The following is a 21,097-nucleotide window of genomic DNA, read 5'->3' on the forward strand; positions in this document are numbered from 1 at the left end:
GCATTATAGAAGAGTCGTTCAAATGCAAATTGCTTAAAGTCCAGTCAAATCTTTTCACGGGCATTATTTTGGATATATACTATCGTTCAGTTCTGGGCCAGATGACCAGTAATATCGATAACTGGCCTGATGCTTTATTCCCATCAAAAAGTTTATTCCAATAAATGCATAACATATATTTCTGACACACTTGTTGGAATGTATGACTTAGCAGATTGCTGGGCATACAAATTAGTTTGGATTACTATATGGTCAACCACAGCTGGAGTTACAATTTAACTGAAAATTGAAAAATTGTCGTGTGATGGCATGCTTTCGATAACATCAGTAGGGTCCTGCATCTCGCCAGCAAATACTACTAACGGTTCCATAGAAGTTCGGTTACTCCACTTGGGTGGCCCAAGCAGGTCACGGTTTCTTCTTAAATCAGCTAGAGGAATTTCATCATCGCTATCATAAACTTCTAGTGAATTATGGACTCTGCCAAACCCTAGTTCTTCGCTCTCAACAATTCCCACATCCTTTATCTTCAACGATGGTATGCAGGAACTCTGCAAGTTTTCTTCATCGAATACTTCAACTTCATCAACAATTGAATCGGTATCCGAAGGAATCTATCAAAATCTATCTATCTAAATCGATTTCATCATCGAAAGCTTCCAATATTTTGCATATATCACCCTGCTTAAGTTTTTTAGCCATGGTCATTTACATACGTATATACCGCGCGGTGGTATACTTTTTCTACCAGGAATTTTAAACACTTTTTACACTAAGTCTTTTGATTATTTTTATTCCACTGGCTGAGTAATTAATTCATAAACACTTTATTTTATTAAAATTGTAGGAAACCGATGCTGCACGTGCTTTTATTTACAAAATATGATAAATTCTGAGTCACACTTCAATACTTCAATATTCTACTCCTTTTGCGCATAAAAAACATATATATTTATCTCTTTCAAACACTTGTTATATTTTTTTTTAAATAATATATAAGCTTAAATTTTCCTGTATAAGTGGTAAAAGAATTATACCAATGCGTATAAAATGCAGTAAAAATATTTAAATAAGTGGTATACATTTTATACCAGCGCCCCGGAAAGAGTTAACTCACGAACTAATGAATTAAAGATTGTTGCAATGGAGATAAGTAAGTAAGTCTGCAGGCATTCTAGATGTGGTCGAATGCAACACAAAACCATGTTTGAAATTTTTCATATGTTCCCAAAATCTATATTTGTATTTTGGTATTTGCTTCATTAAAATATTTATAGCTTCGCTAATTCTTGACCGTTGTCAGACTCATATAGGTTTTTGTTTTTTTTTTTTTGTAAAGAGAAGGGTTTCAGATTTTGAATTATATGCATATGCCTAGGGGTTTCTGTAGATAGTTTCGAGTTATAATCGAGAAAACTGCAAACGTTTACTTTTTTTTACTTTGTTTAACTTTGAAGATTATTTATTGATAATTTTCTTAAAAAATTGCTGCTTATTTGTAGATCGAAAAATTGTTTTTTCTTTGTAAAAATAAAGATTTTGAGTGTGTACGTAAATTTGTAAAATCTAAACCAACGTCTACTGATGCTTTCCATTTCAATTCAACCGGGCTATTCAGGTCATGTTCTTCGATTTCGATGTAACTCAAATATGTTGCTCTCTGGTGAAAATAATGAGACACGTATTTTTTTGTTCGCCCGAAAAAAATTTTTTTCAAGAGTTATCGCCAATTTTGTTTTTCGGCTCAAACTCGATTTTTTTAATTATATATTATAAGAAAATTTTTTTTTAAAATGCCCATAACTTAGTCAAAAATGAACCGATTTTAATAATTCTGGGTTCAAAATGATCGTAATTACCTGTACGAGCAACTTCATGCAGAAACAATTGCAAAAAAGTAGTTGAAAATTTTTTATTTTGCAATAAACGAATAGTGCGAAACAGGTTTTTTACTCAAAAATTCATTACTCAAAAACAACTCATTTTAGCTACTGGGCATTCAGCTTAATTGAAGTTTGAGGTGTCCTCTTGATTTGGAAAAAGTTATATTATAAAAAAAAATACACTTTTTGAAATATTGAATTTCGAAAAAATATAAAGTTTTTTTCTTTTTTGCTAAATAAAAAATTTTTAACTACTTTTTTGCAATTGTTTGTACATGAAGTCGCTCGTACAGGTAATTACGATCATTTTGAACCCAGAATTATTGAAATCGGTTCATTTTTGACTAAGTTATGGGCATTTTAAAAAAAAATTTTCTTATATAATTAAAAAAATGGAGTTTGAGCCGAAAAACAAAATTGGCGATAACTCTTGAAAAAAAATTTTTTCGGGCGAACAAAAAAATACGTGTCTCATTATTTTGGCCAGTGAGCAACATATTTGAGTTACATCGAAATCGAAGAACATGACCCGAATAGCCCGATTGAATTGAAATGGAAAGCATCTACTATAACATTTTAAAAGTAAGTGAATTTATTTTGTAGTTCCATGTAATCATTATTTAGCAGCATCGCCATGATCATCACTGAATAAAGTTTTCATCTTCTTTGTGCAACTTCCATATCATCGCCAATACTTAAATTTGTCTCACGCAGTCTCTGCATATGAATGTTTCCCGATTTTATCATAAACATTCTTTAACTGTGTACGACAGTAATATTTCCAGCTTCTCGTTAATTTGAAAGTCTTACCCCCGCACTAAGTAAATTAATAGAACTTATAATACGTCTTTAATTGACTGCCTGTAAATTTGGCCGCAAATGGTACGAACGAATTGCGCATGCACACATCAAAATATTTTCGCTTTTGTAAGACGGAAAGGGGAGTTCAAAGAAAAATAAAGTAATAGGCATAATGCAGTAAAAAAAGCTTGTAAAAATGTGAGCGCACCGGTGACACTTACACATAGCAGGGACGCTCCGCACAAGTAACGCCTGGCTTACAGATCTTGCCGTCACCAACCATGCCAGCCGGACAGCGGCCGCACCTCAGGCCCGCCATTGTCTCGAAGCAGTCAACACCTGTGATATGAGCGAAAAAGAAGAGGAAAATAAAACAAAAGTGAATAGATGGAGAAATGATAGAAAAGAAAACAAAAAACACCGTACGACAATAAAAACAACTAATGCGATAAAGGCGAACAAAGCAAAAGCAATATGAAAACACATTAGTGCACACTTACATACATACATATATATGCTAATATAGGTACGCATCTGCGTATCAATCGCCCCGCTATTTGTTTCAGGCACAAGATCGGCTCTTACTTATATGCGCCTGGGTGTGAGCTGATCAGAGCTAATGTAGCGATTTGGTTGCAGCGCAATCAACTAAATTTAATTTGACATTTGCCTATCTACTACTCACCAGGATAGCAGGGATTCGATGTGCGACAAGTCGATTCGATGCGTAAGTTGTTGCTGCTGGCCGAGTATTCTTTGCAGCCGGCACAATTCTCCAGCAATTTGCGTAAGTAGGCGATCTCTTCGCGTTGGTGGGCGATATCTTCGCGCAGCAGCTTCACCAGAGCCATTAAGTCGCTGATGGACTTTGCGAGGGCGTCTAAAAGCGGTAGAACAACAACAATACTCGTAAGAATAATGATTGAAACAACGCAAAAGTATACATATAAATGCTGGTGTGCCACTAAAGCGCAGCTAAATTAAGTCAGAGTTGCACTAAAGCCGTGGCACAACAACTGCTTAAGCAGCACTCGTGATATTCTTATGTGCATACTAGGGATGGTAATTTTTTAATTTTTGCGAGCACGCAATTTCGAGATCTCCTTATTACAATCCCCATATTCCGGACTGGGATTTTGAACATTTTTTTGAGAATTTTCTTACCATGTAAAAAATTAAAAATAAATGAGTTTTAAATATACTTTTTTATTTAAAGTGAAAATTAACTCAATAGTAATAAAACAAAAGTGTGAGCTTTTACATTGACAAAAAACTTAGAGAAAGTATAATGGCTTTCGAGCCAATTAGTGAAAGACTCTGCCTCATGAGACTCAAAGGAAGATTTCAGAACATAACAGTTGTAGCCGCGTATGCGCCTACCGATGTCTCAGACGATTTTGCAAAAGACTCCTTCTATGCAGAACTGGAATATGTGATGTCAAAATCATGTAAATATGACATAAAAATGCTCCTCGGAGATTTAAATGCAAAGGTGGGAAACACCAATATTAGCAAAGACGTTGGGGGAAAGCACTCTCTACACGACGAATCGAACGATAATGGTGCACGACTAATAAATTTTCGTCTAAGCAGCGGGCTGTGGATAAGCAGCGTTTCTTTTCCACACAAGAAAATTCATAAGCAAACCTGGGAAATGCCCGGAAGGAGAGGATCGAACCAGATAGATCATGTATTGATGGATAAAAGACACGCAACCTCGGTCATTGACGTCAGATCGTTTAGAGGCGCAAACTGTGACTCTGACCACTACAAGGTGATTGCCAGGATAAGGCAAAAAATTTCAAATATAGGCAACGATCGCAGGTTCAAGAAAGTAAAATGGAGTACTGAGCGAATTTCAGCGGATGAGAAAGAGCGTTGTGCATACCAAGAAATCATAAAGAGTAATCTAATCGTAACAAAGGAAGGCTCAACAGAAACAATCTGGGCTAAAGTAAAAAATGCGGTTATTGGAGCAGATAAAGAGAAAATAGGCACAAAAAGATGCACCACAAATGAGTGGTTCGATGCAGAGTGTAAAGCAGCTATTGAAACAAAAAACGAAGCGCGAAGAAAATATTTAAACAAACGAACAAGACAAAACCTACTTGAATATAACGAAAAAAGGCAAGCCGCAAAGAAAATTATAAAACAAAGGAAAAAACAGGACATCAACAGCAAAGTTCAGCGTATCGAGAATGATTTCAGTCAAGGAAATGTAAGAAATATGTACAGCGCAATTAGAAGCCAAACAAAGACATATCAGCCACGAACAAATTTGTGCAAAAACAAGGAAGGTGAAATAATAACAGAAAGAGAAAAAATTTTGAATAGATGGCAAGAATACTTTAGTGATCTTCTGAATATAGAACATGCAACAGACTACGGTCCACACTGTATAGATGAGACATACTTTACAGCAGAAAACTTCATTGAAGCACCGGGTCGTAACGAAGTGGTAGAAAGTCTGAAAAAGTTAAAAAATAATAAAAGCAGCGGAAGTGACCAAATAAATGCAGAACTTCTAAAATACGGCGGTGAAGTACTCAATAACATAATAACAGAACTGATACGCAAAATTTGGGAAACCGAACATCTACCGGAAGAATGGAACAATAGCCTTATAGTACCATTACATAAAAAAGGCGACAAAACAAATTGTAATAATTATCGAGGCATATCTCTCCTCAACACTGGTTATAAAGTCTTTACAAATATACTCAATAAAAGGTTGAGCGTATATGCTGAGGAAATTTTGGATGACTACCAACCAGTGCGGTTTTCGCCAGGGTAGATCCACAACAGACCAATGTTTCACACTAATGCAAATTCTTGAGAAACACAGAGAGTTCGAACTAAATCTGCACTGTCTGTTCATTGATTTTAAGCAAGCTTTCGACAGCATCAATAGAAACTGTCTGAACGACATAATGCTTAAACAAGGTATACCGGTAAAAATTATAAAACTAATTCAGATGACACTATCAAACACTAATGCAAAGGTTATGATAAATGGAGATGTTACCAACGAATTCAGCATTTCATCAGGTGTAAAACAAGGCGATTCACTATTAGCGACAATTTTTAATTTATTACTACATGAGGTAGTATGCAAACTGAAATGTGGCAATTCGATTTTTATTTGCAGCTCGCAAGTGTTAGCTTATGCCGATGACATTGTCGTGATTGCACAGAATGAACATGAGCTTAAGAAAATTTATATGCGATTGAAAAACACAGCTTTAGAAGTGGGTCTACGGGTAAACATAGATAAAACGAAATATATGCACTTCGCAAAGAAACCGAGTGAAGATGCACACATTGAAATAGATGGTGAATGCATACAGAAGGTCGACAAATTTAAATACTTAGGTTTTTTCATCAGCAGTAATTCTGACACTTCCGTGGCAATAAATGACCGAGTAAGTGCGGCAAATAAAGCATTCTTTGCTCACATAAAATTATTCAAGTCCCGATTGCTATCAAGAGATCAAAAGATGGCAATGTATAAAGCGCTTATAAGACCCATACTAACATACAGCAGTGAGGTATGGGTACTTAAAACAAAAGACATGGACCAAATACTAAGGTTTGAAAGAAAGATACTGCGAACAATATATGGTCCTTCCCGGCGAGATGACGGAACGTATCGGATAAGATACAATCATGAGCTAGACACATTGATACGTAATGGAAACGCAATACGCTTTATAAAAAGTCAACGAATCAGATGGCTGGGGCACATGTACCGAATGACCAAATGGAGAGCTGCCAATATAGCGTTCCATAGACATCCAATTGGACGGAGATGTCGAGGGAGACCAAACAAACGCTGGGTAGATGAGGTCACAGCCGACCTGCAGAAAATGGGTATCACAAACTGGAAAGGAGTAGTAGAGAATCGATCGGAGTGGAGAACCGTAGTTGTGGAAGCAATGGTCTGCACAAGACTGTAATGCTAATGATGATGAATAAAACAAAAGGAAATGGTTTAATTTATAAGCGTTTAAATATATTATACTTCTAGCGTTCACATATCTGATAGAGTAACTAACTTCAGGTGGGTCAAAAAATGATCGATGCAAAAAACTGCAAAGTGAACAAGTGCATATTTTGTGGCTGAAAGAACTCCATATATTTTTCAGTTCCGTACAAGTTAAGCGGCATAAATGTAAATTAATATACTCTACTACATATTCATTTATATTAAAATAGAAAATCAAATATGTCAGTGCAACTTTTTATAGCAGAGCAACAAAACGCTCAGCATGTCTCTATTTGCTAAACATTTAAAATCAACGTTGCTTTTTTTATAAACAAGGATTTTTCTATCCTCATTACAGATGCTTTGTAAGAAATCACAAACCTCGAGAATCCCGAGATTTTCGGTGTTGACATCCCTAGTACATATAGAAATTATGAAGACGGGTAACAGGCAAAAGGCGCTAGCGCTGGCGAGAAAAGGCAGGGTGTGTGTGTGTGCGCTAAAAATTACAAGTTTGCAAAACTACCAATGCCGTTGCAGACATTTAAGGCGTTTATTGCTGTAGGAATACTGGTATTCGCTGTTGTGAGCTGCTGCGCATGCGCAACTGCATGTGGGCTGATTCAGACACACAAGGTAACAGCAGCAGCAGCAGCTCAGCAGAAAAAATAGCAAAACAATAAAAAAGTTAATAACAACAAAAAAGCAAATGACATATATTTTGCACTATTTTGTACACTGCAATTGCTAATGTGCGCAATCTTTGTTCTCGGCCGAATGACACTGACAACCAAGTGACACCCAAGTACGCATAACAGCAGTTGATTGCATTGGCATTCGAAGTGCAGCAATATATGACCCTTTGCTTTGCTACCCGGTCAAACGGTGGGAGACTGCCATGGGCGAATCCAAATTTAGCTGACATAGAAGATATGCGAATTCAGATTCAGTTTTAGAAAGCCTTAAAACAATGTTTTTTAAAAATTTTTTGAAGAAGGAAACGAATAACTAAGTATAGCAGGATTTTTGTTATAATCTCGCATAATTCTGTAATAAATATTGTAAATAAACAATAAACTTCTGTTGGGTGTTTGACCGGGCTACTCCTCCTAATTGTGGGGTGCGTCTTGATGTTGTTCCACAATTGGAGGGACCTTCAGTTTTAAGTCGACTCTGAATGGCAAATCTTTTTTATGAGGAGCTTCTTCATGGCAGAATTATACTCGGAGATTTGTCATTGCTTGGCGAGAGGCGGCTGCTATTAGAAAAAACTGTTTCGATTATTTTATGTTCATGCACAAAGATTCGAGTCTATGCACTCGCGAATGGCAGTCACACACCAACTCATTCGGCTACGGCGGCCGAATTATTTATTTAGAGCAAGCAATTCTCCAATCTTAAAGGCTACGAATAGCACAAAATAACTTACGTAAAACTAATTAGATGCAATAATTTCAAAAACGACCAATTTCTCAAAATAGTGGCGAAGATTGAGAAGATTGAAAAATGCTGTCATTAAAACAGAAAAGTCCACGAATACAGTTTGAGTAAGATCATTAAATTCACGAATCAATCGAGTGTTGGGAGCAGTAGATGAGTAATTAGTTCTCCTGTTATTCACACAGAAGGGAAGTAAGTTACAGAGGGCGTTGGAAAACAGCAAGTTACGTTGGTTGCCACTTTCCTGGCACACTTAGGCCGGGAACTCTATTGTGATGCCACTAGTATAGGCTTAAGCTCCCGCTTTAATTCCTAATGGAGTGAAATCACTTCGTTTTTGGGATAAACGATAAAATACTATGGATGGCTGCCGATTTCAAGTCTGCTAGACAACCAAAAAGTAGAAGTTTATGCAGCGAAATCGCATTCAAGCAAGACCGGTGCAGTGGCAGAGGTAGTGTTTAACGCTCTGCACCTTCTCCTCGTTTCAGCAGCTACTTTAAAAAAATCAATGACAGATGTCTTTTGAGCGAAACCCCTTACATTTTCCATGTGTTCCCATAAAGCAGTGTCCGATGACCTTGGGCAGTATTAAATCTGATTCGTTCTAATAATGCCCTGGTTTGGTTCACTGACGCTTTTAGGAGTAAACGAAAGAAAGGCTAGGATAGGTCTACGATTTTCAAAAGATTTAGAGTTTATAAGCAATAGACGAGACGCATATGACGGTATGTGTTCACTAAAGTTTAAAGCGCGAAAAGCGAATCTAAGAAATATTTACTGAACTCGTTCAATCCTATTAGTGGCAAGTTCAGTCATATCATATTGAGGAAGTGGCGTTATAAATACGTAAAGCGAAGCGTAGAACTTTAGGGATCAGAGAATTTAATAAAAAAAAAAAAAAATATTATTTATATATATATTATTGGCGCGTACCCCCTTTCTGGGTGTTTGGCCCACAAATGAAGGGACCTACAGTTTCAAGCCGACTCCGAACGTCAGATATAATATTTTTATGGGGAGCTTTTTCATGGCAAAAATGCACTCGGAGGTTTGCCATTGCCTGCCGAGGGTCGACCGCTATTAGAAAAATGTTCTTTCTTAATTTTTATTTTGGTGTTTCACTGAGATTCGAACCAACGTTTTCTCTGTGAATTCCGAATGGTAGTCACGCACCAACCCATTCGACTACGGCGGCCTACTGCACCTATACTCAAGGATGACAGATTGCCCACTTTGGCCATGCGAAGCAAAATTGTAAGAGTAACTTCGGCTGCCATGTCATAGGGGACAAGGTAAAGAAAATTCAGAAGGTGTGGCAAATACCGTTAACCGACTTTGTGCCAATTTGAAACCATCACCTGTGAGACTCACGTAACCGGGGTCATGGCAGTGGTTTGCTTAAGAACATCTGAAATTCATTGCAAATACGTTAATGGAAATGAGAATCCGAATTCTAGCCTGTAACTGATAATGCCAGAAAAGCTTTAAATTTCAATTCAGGGTTTTCTGGGTTCACTTAACCCTTCAGTTTCCAGTGCCAGCCACAGGTGACAGGAGTTTAAAAAAGTGATCTCTTAATTCAAAAGAGTTCTAGAGTAACAAATACGTTGGCTATGTATTCTATATTTCTTTGTCTAACGTCTGTTACAACGTACAACGGTACTTTAAAAAGTTTCGTTTTTTCATAAATGAGAAAATATGTTGAAATTTGCACTGCGCTATTTAATAGAAAAATATCCATTGATCTTATCTGTTAAATATCAATCAAAAAAGTGGTGCCCAAAATTCAGCAAAGAGAAATTCCAGTGAAGTTATTGAATAAAAAATGGTAATATTTCGTAGCCTAATATTTGCTTGTATTATTTAAAAAATATTGAATTTTTTCACAATAAAAGCTACTTTGTACAAATCAATTCTTAAAAAAACACAATAAAATAAATAAGAAATAAAAAAAAATTAACTAAATATTAAAAAAACTTTAACTAAATAAAAATTTTAAACCAATTTTCTCTTCAATTCCATATTTATTTACTTTTTGCCATATGCAAGGAATTTATTCAAAGCGGACTTTTTCGCCCTCAATTTAGCGAGGGAACTGTTAAATACGCAATTAAGCAAATTACCATGGCAACAGAATAGCAAAATATATGTATTTGCCACCATAATTTGCAGTTGTCTATGCTAGTTCATTTGAACTTAACTGTGAACTAAGAAACACTTTAGGTAACTATGTTTTTTAATTTTTTTTAAGTTTTGAAAACAAACAGTTTTTGGAAAGGCAGAGCTTTTCTTAATTTCCTATTACAAATTTAATTTTTGTCCAAACATATAATATTTAGTTCAAATAGCAAAGGGACGAATACTGAGAAAAACAAGCAATGATTCATTTCAATTGGTCGCTTAGTTATCCTTCAATTATATCCACCAGTTCGTAAGAATCGAAGAAACCAAAGTGGAGAAAAGCAATGCGCAAAGCAACTCTCAAATCGGTTTGAGAGATGAACTGGGAACCCTCGAGGCCTTGCTATGCATTCAGATTATAGTTCAGAACGCCAGATATCCTTAAAAAGTTATACTCCTCTGCTTCATCGATTATGAGAACGCTATTCTTCAATCTATGGGAACAGACGACAAAAAGTTATGCTTATGTAAGTATCGATGGTAATACTACCGAAGGAATATCTATTGGAAATATTACGAACCCTGCCTTAGTTCTATACTTTCACTTTTAAAATGAATGGTGTGTTCATAAACTGCACAAGGTATGCAGGTGGCACTACTCTTATAGTTGATAGTTAGGACTATAAAGGCTGGTAACTAACGTTAACCAATGTAGCGAAGGACTTATGTATGGAAGTACACAGAAAACTGCCTTAAAAAAGTGTAATGGAAGAAGTTAATTGTAGTGGGTATTAATTTTTTGCTTTTTATGCTTGCCTCAAGTGTGTTTTCTTGCTGTTTATGTGGAGCTACCTTTTAACCTTGTAGTCAGTATGTAAATTTCAGCGTGTATCTCGAAGCTGGGCCCTGTGAGAAAAATGTGTTTAATATTCTTCTAATAAGTCAGTTGTGGATTGCAAAGGAAAAAATACCGAATGGATATACATAGATAGGCTTCTTCTTTAACGTATTTTTTACCTGCAGAGGTTACAGCTCTTTAAGCCGACCTAAGTGTACTTAACTTGATCTAACCGATGGAGGATCATACGGGTAAAGTCCTATCTCATAACAAGTATAGAAAAGGTCCCGCTAAGGTATTCAGAAACTAAATATAAAACTTGATAGAGTTAATTAGGCTCATTTAAATACTATACAGGAGAAAAATAAGGGAGATGTGAAAAGTCAAGGGTAAAAAAAATAACTCGAAAACTAATTAATCGTTACAAAATTGAAAGGCCACTGGAAAGGTAATTAAAGTTTATATTTTATACGTCTCTTTTTAAATTTTTTAGAAAAAAGGATTATTTAAAAATACACGACAGTGCAATCTCTCCTAACGGACACCTCTATTTGCCGGACAATTCCCTTCATCGGACATTTTTTCCTATACCGAGTTGTTTATATCAGAATAAGTTACACTCTCTTGAGTGGACACATCCCTTAGACGGAATAAGGCTGACTAACGGTGAGTGTCCATCCAAGTGAGGTTTCACTGTAAATAAGAAATATTTTCAAACGCCTCTTTTTTTAAATTTGCAGTATCCACACAGACAAAAATTGTTTTTGTTGGAAAATAGAAAATTGTATCTTTAATTCAATGTATCGGGTGTTTATTTTGGCTGCATGAAAATTAGCAATATCGGGGACTATTGTTTGACGGCTGAAAATGGTAATCTGTGTTTACATTTCTGTCATTAAGATTTAAAAAGTCATCATGAATCGTTTAACGTCAGAACAACGCTTCCAAATTGGGTAAATTTACTTTGAAAAAAATAAATAAGTTGGCGAAGCACATAGAACGCCCTTATTTCTTTCTAATTGTGGAAGGAGCCGCCGTTACGGTGAATGGCGAGAGCTATGGAGCCATGCTGGCTTAATTATTCTTGCCAAAAATGAATCACAGTATTTCTGCTTGGAACTGCTTTGTGCGTAGACTTTTATCCCCATCTCAACGGTGAGGGTTAGGGTCTAATTATCAGGGTTGGGACTTTTGCACTACCAGTAAATTGCACTACCACTAATAGCCTATCTAAGACAAGTCACCTCCTAAAAGTCGTGTGTCAAATACTACATAAGGCTCATCTGAATTCCTGGTCACAGCGTGATTACGGTAAACTGTGAGGTGGATGAGCTGGCCAGACAAGGGACATGTGAGGTGATTTCCCCGCGAAGGGAAAGGATTGGAATCACCTTGACCACCACCGATCAGCTCCTTGAAAGATTCGCTTCGCGCCAACTTAGCGACCACTGCGGGAGTACACAGATTTGTAGGGTTTCGAAACCCTTGTGGCCCCGTGTGGATCGGGGGTGCTCGAGCGATCTGCTGAGGTTGTCAAAATCTCAGCTCTCATTTTTCGTAGTGTCCAAATCGGACACTATCCGCGAGGCATGTATGCTGTGAGACTTGGAATTACCTTGAGTCCATTTTACATCAGCTGTATAGAGGATGATATGGAATCATCTCAGTACCTACCCTACTCTCGCGGGGCTAAGATTTAGGCGTATTGGCTCTTACTTCTTTGCTACGCCTGCTGATATAGCAGTCCTTCACATTAAAAAATCGAATGAACTTCATCAGCAGCATAAAGTGGTTAACGCAACCGCAGCATAGTCATCGGGTATAATCCAAATATACTAAACTCATCCTCATAACCACCTAACACCCACCTCTCTCTGCCCTCTCCTTTCGTCCTATCGACCTACCTCCACCTTACTTCCTTCACAATGCTATCACAAAGGATGAATTCGATTTCTTCGTCCAAGTATGCCCACTTCTTGGACAACCATTTTAAGCTAACCCAGCCTAACTTTGAATAAGTAAATGAATTCATTCAATTGCGATTTAATCAAATAGAAACTGCTGAGTGATCCATATTCAACTCCACATCTCAAACCCCACTTTGCGCAAGACTTAATGTATATTATTTCCAAAAGTATGCTCTAGAAGAGTATGTGGGGATTTTTGACATTCTGGGACATATTCCCACTTAGACATTGCCGACCTTAAAGCCTTGATAGCAGTTTAACTGTCTCAAAAGAAGGTGAACATTGAAGGATCGGTTCACGGTCCATAATGTCAAATTCACAAATCTCAGTTTGAAGAAATCTGCCACAGTTTGAAAGTCTGTATGATAGTTTCTGGATAAAGAGCAGTGAACTATCTTGTAATGTTAATTTTCTACCGCCTAGAAAAAGTAGAATTTCATCTTCGTTAAGAACGGAATGAGATTCCGTCTCAATTCTTCCAGTGAAGTGGATGCCAAAATTGTGGCCAAAGTCGGTGTTTGTTAACTAATAGCCAGAGCTTCTATACTCCAACTCCGTTCTGTTTGAGATGCATACTGAATTTAGTCTATCATATGCAGCCGATAAGCCTTAGACACATTAAGTCTTAGAAAATTTTTTGAGGCAAAGCTAAATGTCTATACTTTCCTAGTTCATTGAGTCATAAGTGAAAAAAGGGCTTATTACTCTGGCACACATCTAATGCAAGTATGTATGATTTGCGGTACTAGGAGTTATGTGCTGTGCGTTCTTTTTACCACTCTTCGAGATTCTTTCTCTAGGAGAGAATAGATTTCAGAAATTTCATCTCTTTCGATAGCTTTAGATGTATGCCATTAAATGAGGGAGTAAGAACTGAGCAGATGCTGGCTAACTTATAGTGTCACAAGCAGGATTAGTTTGGCTTAAGAGAGATCAGCCCCGCTATATAATTTTTTCCTGTCGACATAGCCAGACTACTAAGCGCAAATTACATTATTTAATATTTGAACGAACTCTCCTATAATCAGAGTAACTAAATCATCTGCTTCCAAGGTAGAGCGAGATAGTATCCGATGCATCCGGCCTCACAGTATGCATGACAGAGTGAATAGATTGCAAGTTTTCTTTTTTTCAAGCATCTTTTAATGCTTTTTAATATCCTTTTCAAAATTTTATTATTTTTATTAATTAATAATAATTTTGCTATCCCAGTCAATTGCGCGTAAATTTAAATTTCTTTCAGTGTACATCAAAAGCGAGTGTGGGCTTTGTCTGTTAAATGAATTGACAGTTTTAAAGAAGAATGCGAGCTGCACTCCAGATATGCAAATGAGCTGAGACAAATTGATGCAGAGTTGGAGAGGTAGAAAGCGAAAATACAGGAAGTGAATCATAATGACAAAGAAACCAGAAATAAACTAGAAATTAAGCTAAGATTTACCTCGCTGCCTCTAATACATACAATCAATAAATGGATACCATAACTTATAACAAAAATTCTAAATAAATACGGAAAAAATTAGAAAGGAAGATCTGCGTATATATGTATGTAGATATTAAAATATATTCGTCTATTTACATACAGCGCGCGACATAGGATGACAGCAGTTTTCTTATAGAAGCTCGCTTCCCTATTGTCAAAAAACTCGGAGAGCCAATTTTCACAGGACTCTCTTGTGGACAACTTCCGACTACCAAGCTCGTTCGCCATGGACAGAAATAGGTGGTAATCACTTGGTGCGAGATCCGAACTATACGGTGGATGCAAAAGAATCACCCATCCGAGCTCCCGGAGCTTCTGGCGCGTCACCAAAGATGTGTGTGGCCTGGCGTTGTCCTGATGGAAGACAATTCGGCCTCTGTTGATCAAAGATGGCCTCTTCTGCATGAGTGCTGCATTCAAGCGGTCCAGTTGTTGGCCGTACAGGTCCGAATTGAGCGTTTGGCCATAGGGAAGCAGCTCATAGTGGATCCAATCCCACCAAACACACAGAAGAACCTTCCTGGCCGTCAATCCAGGCTTGGCCACCGTCTGGGCAGCTTCACCGCTTTTCGACCACGACCGTTTGCGCTTCACGTTGTCGTAAGTGACCCACTTTTCATCGCCAGTCACCATCCGCTTCAAAAACGGGTAGATTTTGTTGCGATTCAGAAGCGATTCGCATGCATCGATACGGGCAAAAATGTTTTTTGCGTCAAGTCGTGTGGCACCCATACATCGAGCTTCTTTTTGAATCCAAGCTTCTTCAAATGGTTTATAACGGTTTGATGACTCATGCCCAGCTCTTGGCCGATGCTACGGCTGCTACTATGCCGGTCTCTTTTGATCAATTCAACGATTTTATCGCAATTTTTGACGACAGGCCTTCCGGACCGCAAGGCTTTTTTGACAACTTATACATAACTCTCTCAGTATTTAATAAAAACCTTAGAAATCCAGTTTTTAAGTTTTATACAAAATCTGCAAATATTTCACAAAAATTTCCACGGTTGATACAAAAAAAGTCGTGCATTCATTGTTTATATGAAGAAAATGCGCAACACCTTCAAAGGGGAAAAATTATAAAAAATGAACGAAGTTGTTCAGCAACTGCAAACTTGCACTTTGTTGGACTAAAATTGAATAAGCTTTAAAACTGCGTACTAAAATTTTTTCCTGAAATCCAAATTAAAAACCAAAGAATTGGGTTGAAAGGCTTGTGGGGTTTTTCAAATTTTTTTGTTTTTATAAAATTTTAGAATTGAATTTGTTTTTGTTAAAAATTTGTGAAATTAAAAAAATTTTTTTTGTAAAATTTTAAAACTGGATTTTTTGATTTTTCGTTAAAAATTTGTGAAATTTTGGTATTTGTTTATACAATTTTAAAACTGGATTTATATGATTTCTTGTTAAAAATTTGTGAAACTTTTCAATTTTTTTGTATAAAATTTTAAAACTGGATTTATATGTATTTTTGTTAAAAATTTGTGGAATTTTTCAATTTTTGTTCGTACAATTTTAAAACTGGATTTATATGATTTTTTGTTAAGACTTTGTGGAGTTTTTCAATTTTTTTGTATAAAATTTTAAAACTGGATTTGTATGATTTCTTGTTAAAAATTTGTGGTGTTTTTCGATTTTGTTTTTTATAAAATTTTAAAATTTTTTTGTTAAAAATTTGCGAAATTTAAAAAAATTTTTGTAATAAATAGGATTTTTGATGAGCTGTACTTTTGGGCATAAATAATGAGAATTAACAAACCAACATTGTTCAAACTAGTGTAAATGTGCCAGGGTTTTGTCGCAGGGCGTAGCGCGTAATTTTTTTTTACCTCAAGACTCGCAGTACAAACTACTCAAGAAATGCCCCATTAGTGCATTCACTCAACGAGATATCGAATTCGATTTGGCTTAATTTTTTTACCCAAAACTGTGTTTCCTTAATAATTAAATTTTATTATATTTTATTTTTTCTGTAATTAATTCTAAGTTATCGTTTTAGTCAGTAAGAACCTTTGTAGTTTATTGACTTTTTTGAAACAAATAAATAAATTAATTAATTAAAAATTCTAGACGCATACCTTCACAATCGCCATGCATCATCGGTATATCACCGCGTTGTTCGAAATCTAACGGTAGTTGTCGTTGTGTAAATCGTTCATAGCTATCTGAGTTGTAAAAGTTGCGAACATCGCGCTTCTTATTTTTCTCTAAAAAACGTATACAAATACACAAAAAAGTATAAAAAATTGATTAGTGTTTCAAAATCATTCAATTATTTTTTCAAACATTTTAGGTCAAGTAAAAAGTTCTGACCATTTTTTCACATTAATTCGATGATGAAACTAATATGCCTGAGATTATGCGATTTAGATGAAACATGCGCCGTTTTGTTCCGAAAAGTTTGGCCATTTCGCTATTAGCGTCATAGTTCCACAATTGAAGAGGTCCTCGTTCTATTTTTTATAAAATCTTTCCAACATTTCCACAATCGTTTTTTTTTTGTGCTAAGCAAAATGTGCCAGCAAGAAAGTTTTGCAAATGAGGATGGGATAAAATACTCCATACAAGTTCTCAGAGCTTCTGGCGTGTCGTTAAAAATGTGAGCATTGATTTGCTGGAACACAATACCCCCCTCTTTGACCATTCTGACCACTTCTGGTCGACCTCTTGCTTCAGTGTAGCCAGTTTTTAACAGTAGAGGCCCGAATTGGCTGTTTCGATTGGCCTTCAACGACTACTGACCTTCGTAGTGGTATTGAAAAATGTATCGAAGTTTATTTTTTCTACCTTCATCTGAGAACGCAATAACTCTCAACTCCCTTCAGGAAACTCAAAAATATCCAGGAACTTTTCCTGAAACATAATATCACCTTTAAATCGCTTTTCGTCATGACCCGATGCGTTGTATACATCACTAGATATGGATCATCAAAGACCATAATTTAGCGAAAAATCTGTCAGAACTTTTTACTTCACCAATATTCCATACACTTATATATTTTTACACACCTCTCTCAGTAGTGACTTTAGTCTTCAGTATGCGCCTATTGCCTCGTCGATTCAAACCTTTCTGACAATTGGCGCGCTGCAATGCACTCTCTACATTGCCATCAAAGTGTAGCGGGTATTTGCGCTCGCGGAACTGTAGAAAATGAAATGAGTGCAGTTTCATACGTACATCCATATATACATACAAACAAATAAGTTCATACTTTTTAGCATATTTTGAGCGCATCGCACATGTATATACATACATTTATGTTTTATTTTTATTTTCATACATTATTCGCTCCCCATTTCACTTTCCAATCAACTCACCAATTTAATCACCGGATCATCCATTTGTATATACAATTTCGACAAATTCATATCCAGCTCATGTGCGGCACTCTCCTTGCAGTCCACCAGCAAAGCAATGCGATTTTTGTGGAAGTGCAGCGCCATCGAGCGAATCGTACTCGTCTCATTTATATTCGGAATCGCAAATTGCAAGGATTCAATGATGCCACTGGCGCTAATATCCAATGTTACACGTTGCTCGCGCCGATCCAGAAAAAATGAGAATTTATGCTTCAGCGTGGGAAAATCAATCATGAAGAGGGCCTCAATGGAGATGTGTAATTTGCGTCGAGGACTGGAAGTTAGAGGGCGAGTGAAGAAAAGTGCAACGTTAAAAAGTGAACATACATACATACATAGATAAGAATTTTTAAAAACAACTTATGAAGTAAGTACCAAAGAAAATTAACAAAAAAAAAACGATTTTGTGAAAAGTGGAAATTTGTAGATTTGTGTGCATGTGTGTGTACATTTTTTTGGAAATAACGTTTCACGAACAGGTTGGCATGATTCAGAAAAATCTAGCTAAACTTAAAATATTTCAACTTACAAGCTCGTAGCTGTGTTTACCTGTCATTGGACGATCGGCAGACACGCAAACAAGCTACGTTCACCATTTAATTGCCATTACAGAAGCTGTGGGAACCTTTCAGAGAAAAAGGTTGTGTGCTCAACAGTAATTGTAATTGTGTTCTCTGTAAATGTCCGGGCTTGGCAGCTAGACGATTTAGGTCACTGAGTGCCCCTACGGCTGTGTTCCAACCTAAATCCCATCAACCTAAATCCCATCAACCTAAATTACATCAACAGCTCTGGCTGACTGTAGATATCTGCTCGTTGGAGGTCTGAAAATGGTGTCAAAATGTCGTTTTAGAGCTACTTGGGGAGTGCCACACTGGTACTTCAAAAGAGTTTAAAAATTTCAAGTCCGTCGTTTCAATTTTTTGTTTCTTTTTCAATCGCCGGAGTTCAGGTGAAGGTGGACGGCAAGTCTACTCTTAACTAATAACTATTTTTTTTTGTTTGATAGAAAAGGCTTTTTCTAATAAAAGGTTTCAATGTATAACATTTTAACCCCAAATTTCTTTTTCAATTGGGTCATTTCGAAATATACTAAGTTTGTAGGGTCGATAAGGATTACAATGCTCTACAAATATATCCCGAATTAAATTTGATTTTCGACTCTTACAGACAATATTGTTGGTAAATATAGTGTAACACGCTGTAGCCGACTAACATAGGGTGGGTATGAGACATCAATTGATAGACATTTCAACGGATTGCCCAAGCAACTGTGAAGTTGTTGCAGCCGTAACTTCTCTTAAGAACAAGAAAGGTCCTGGGCAAGACAACATCTCGCCTGAATTGTTGAAAGCAGATCCCGTGATCAGTGCGAGCATAACACACCCTTGAGTTTTAGAATTAAAAGAAGGTGTGATTATGCAGAGCCCTAAATATCACTGCACGCAAAAACTGGAGGGGGATTAACAAAATAATCGCGCAAATCATAAACAAAAGGCTTTCTTCGGTATTGACTAGAAGTCAGACGGGCTTCACAGCAAACTGTTCATGCATCAACCACATCACTACTCTCCGAGTTATCGTTCAACAGTCGGTTGAGTGGAGTACTCTACTTTACCTTCCCTAATAAACCATCGAAATTGATTCAAGTAATCGAGGCACTTCAAAATGTTTGCATTAGTCGGATAATGCATGAGAAACTTCGGGGTGATAAAATGAAAGGCTTTTAGCTGTATAGCTGGGTGTGTTCTCTCGCCACTACCGTTTAACATCGTATCGGACGCCGTCATAGAGAACGCCACATCATCTGAAGGGAACATTACTTAGGGACTGCAAGTGCGCTTAGCAAATCTGGACTATGCAAACGTCATCTGTATACTGCCCCACAACTACTTTGGCATGTCAGGAAGATCCAAGCAGTGTAAGAAGCAGCTGAGAAAGCCGGTCTGACGTTCAATATCCAAAAAACTAAAGTCATGCGTATGAACACAGAAAATACGCAAAAATTCTCTATTGGTGGTGTTTTGATCTTGAAGAAGCGTAATCTTTCTCCCAATGGAACAGCGTTCAATATCGATAAGGCCATGAAAAAGTTTCTTTACATATAAATTTAATTAATTAATTGTATAAGGAAAAACAATAATTTTTCTGTAAATGTTGCATAAACTTTAGAATTAAGTGATTGAGTAACAAATTGAATGCTCAAAAACATGGGACAAATAAAAACAAAAAAATTACCAAAACAGTTCTCTCAGTACTGGTTTTTGAACTAAGCTAGTATGAAATTTTCTTGAACTATTCATGCTATGAACATAAAAATAGCAATACCCTTAAACAATTAATTTTAGTTCATAAATTTTTTCGCTATAAATCATACAGAAAGCTATAATGAAACAAATAAATTGTTGTACTTAAAAGCAAATAAATATTTTAAAGAAGTATGTAAAAGGAATAGAAAAGAATGGTATAACAGGGTTATAGAAAATATTAACAAGATTAAAGATAGCGCTAGCTGGTGGAAATTTGTTAAGAAGATAAAGGGTGAAGCTTTGGAAATAAGTTCCGCCATATCAACGCATGAGGTTTACACACACAGTTCAACTTTAACTTCGATTAACTTTTAAAGGAGTCAATTTATCGAAACATTTTAGAAAGATCTTTTTTGTAGAGAGTTAAAATTGCCATCAGAATATGTGTTTTTCATAGCTGTAAATTAGCATACTAGAGAAAAAAAAAAGTTTATTTCAAAAAGTAGCAAAATCCCTTGTAATTTATTTGGGAAATATATCGTGTTTGGGGCAAGGTTTATTCTGAATATTAAGAGCTGATTTTGATCTGATAATTTTTCATAGAAGGAAAACTAAAAGTTTAGGGGGCGTCGCCAGAAAAATAATCAAATTGGTAAATAACGGACACCCTAATGCACATAGCTTCCACTCTGACGATCTGCTTGAGGCAGTTTTTTCACCAGACGAAGTTAGACCTGTGCTAAAAAAAATACCAGTCTAACGGTTAGACGGGATAGAAGTGAAACCTTCCGTAAAACAAACTGAGAGAGAATGAGACGAAAGCAGCATTAGGGGCGGGATAATTATAGGTTCATTATAATATTGCTATAAAGTTCATATTTTATTTTCTTCATTTTATTATTATTCATCCTCAATGTTTTCAATTTCAACAAATGATACGAGTGGCTTATGATAGCTAAAGTATGAT

At 36.4% G+C, this 21,097-nt stretch overlaps 1 protein-coding gene across 5 annotated transcripts in view; it reads right to left on the minus strand.

Moving 5' to 3' along the window:
- Positions 1-21,097, minus strand: part of LOC129243851 (cartilage oligomeric matrix protein-like) — a 93,885-nt gene that overhangs the window by 34,044 nt on the left and 38,744 nt on the right. For all 5 annotated transcript variants that reach the window (XM_054881227.1, XM_054881225.1, XM_054881224.1 and 2 more), the window contains exons 4-8: positions 17,840-18,155; positions 17,531-17,663; positions 16,600-16,728; positions 3,370-3,564; positions 2,906-3,023 (exon numbers count right to left, since the gene is read on the minus strand). In XM_054881227.1, the coding sequence (XP_054737202.1) occupies positions 2,906-3,023; positions 3,370-3,564; positions 16,600-16,728; positions 17,531-17,663; positions 17,840-18,155 (891 nt within the window). The remainder of the gene's footprint in view (positions 1-2,905; positions 3,024-3,369; positions 3,565-16,599; positions 16,729-17,530; positions 17,664-17,839; positions 18,156-21,097) is intronic.

This window comes from Anastrepha obliqua, chromosome 4 (assembly GCF_027943255.1).
Source record: "Anastrepha obliqua isolate idAnaObli1 chromosome 4, idAnaObli1_1.0, whole genome shotgun sequence".
Lineage (NCBI taxonomy): Eukaryota > Metazoa > Arthropoda > Insecta > Diptera > Tephritidae > Anastrepha > Anastrepha obliqua.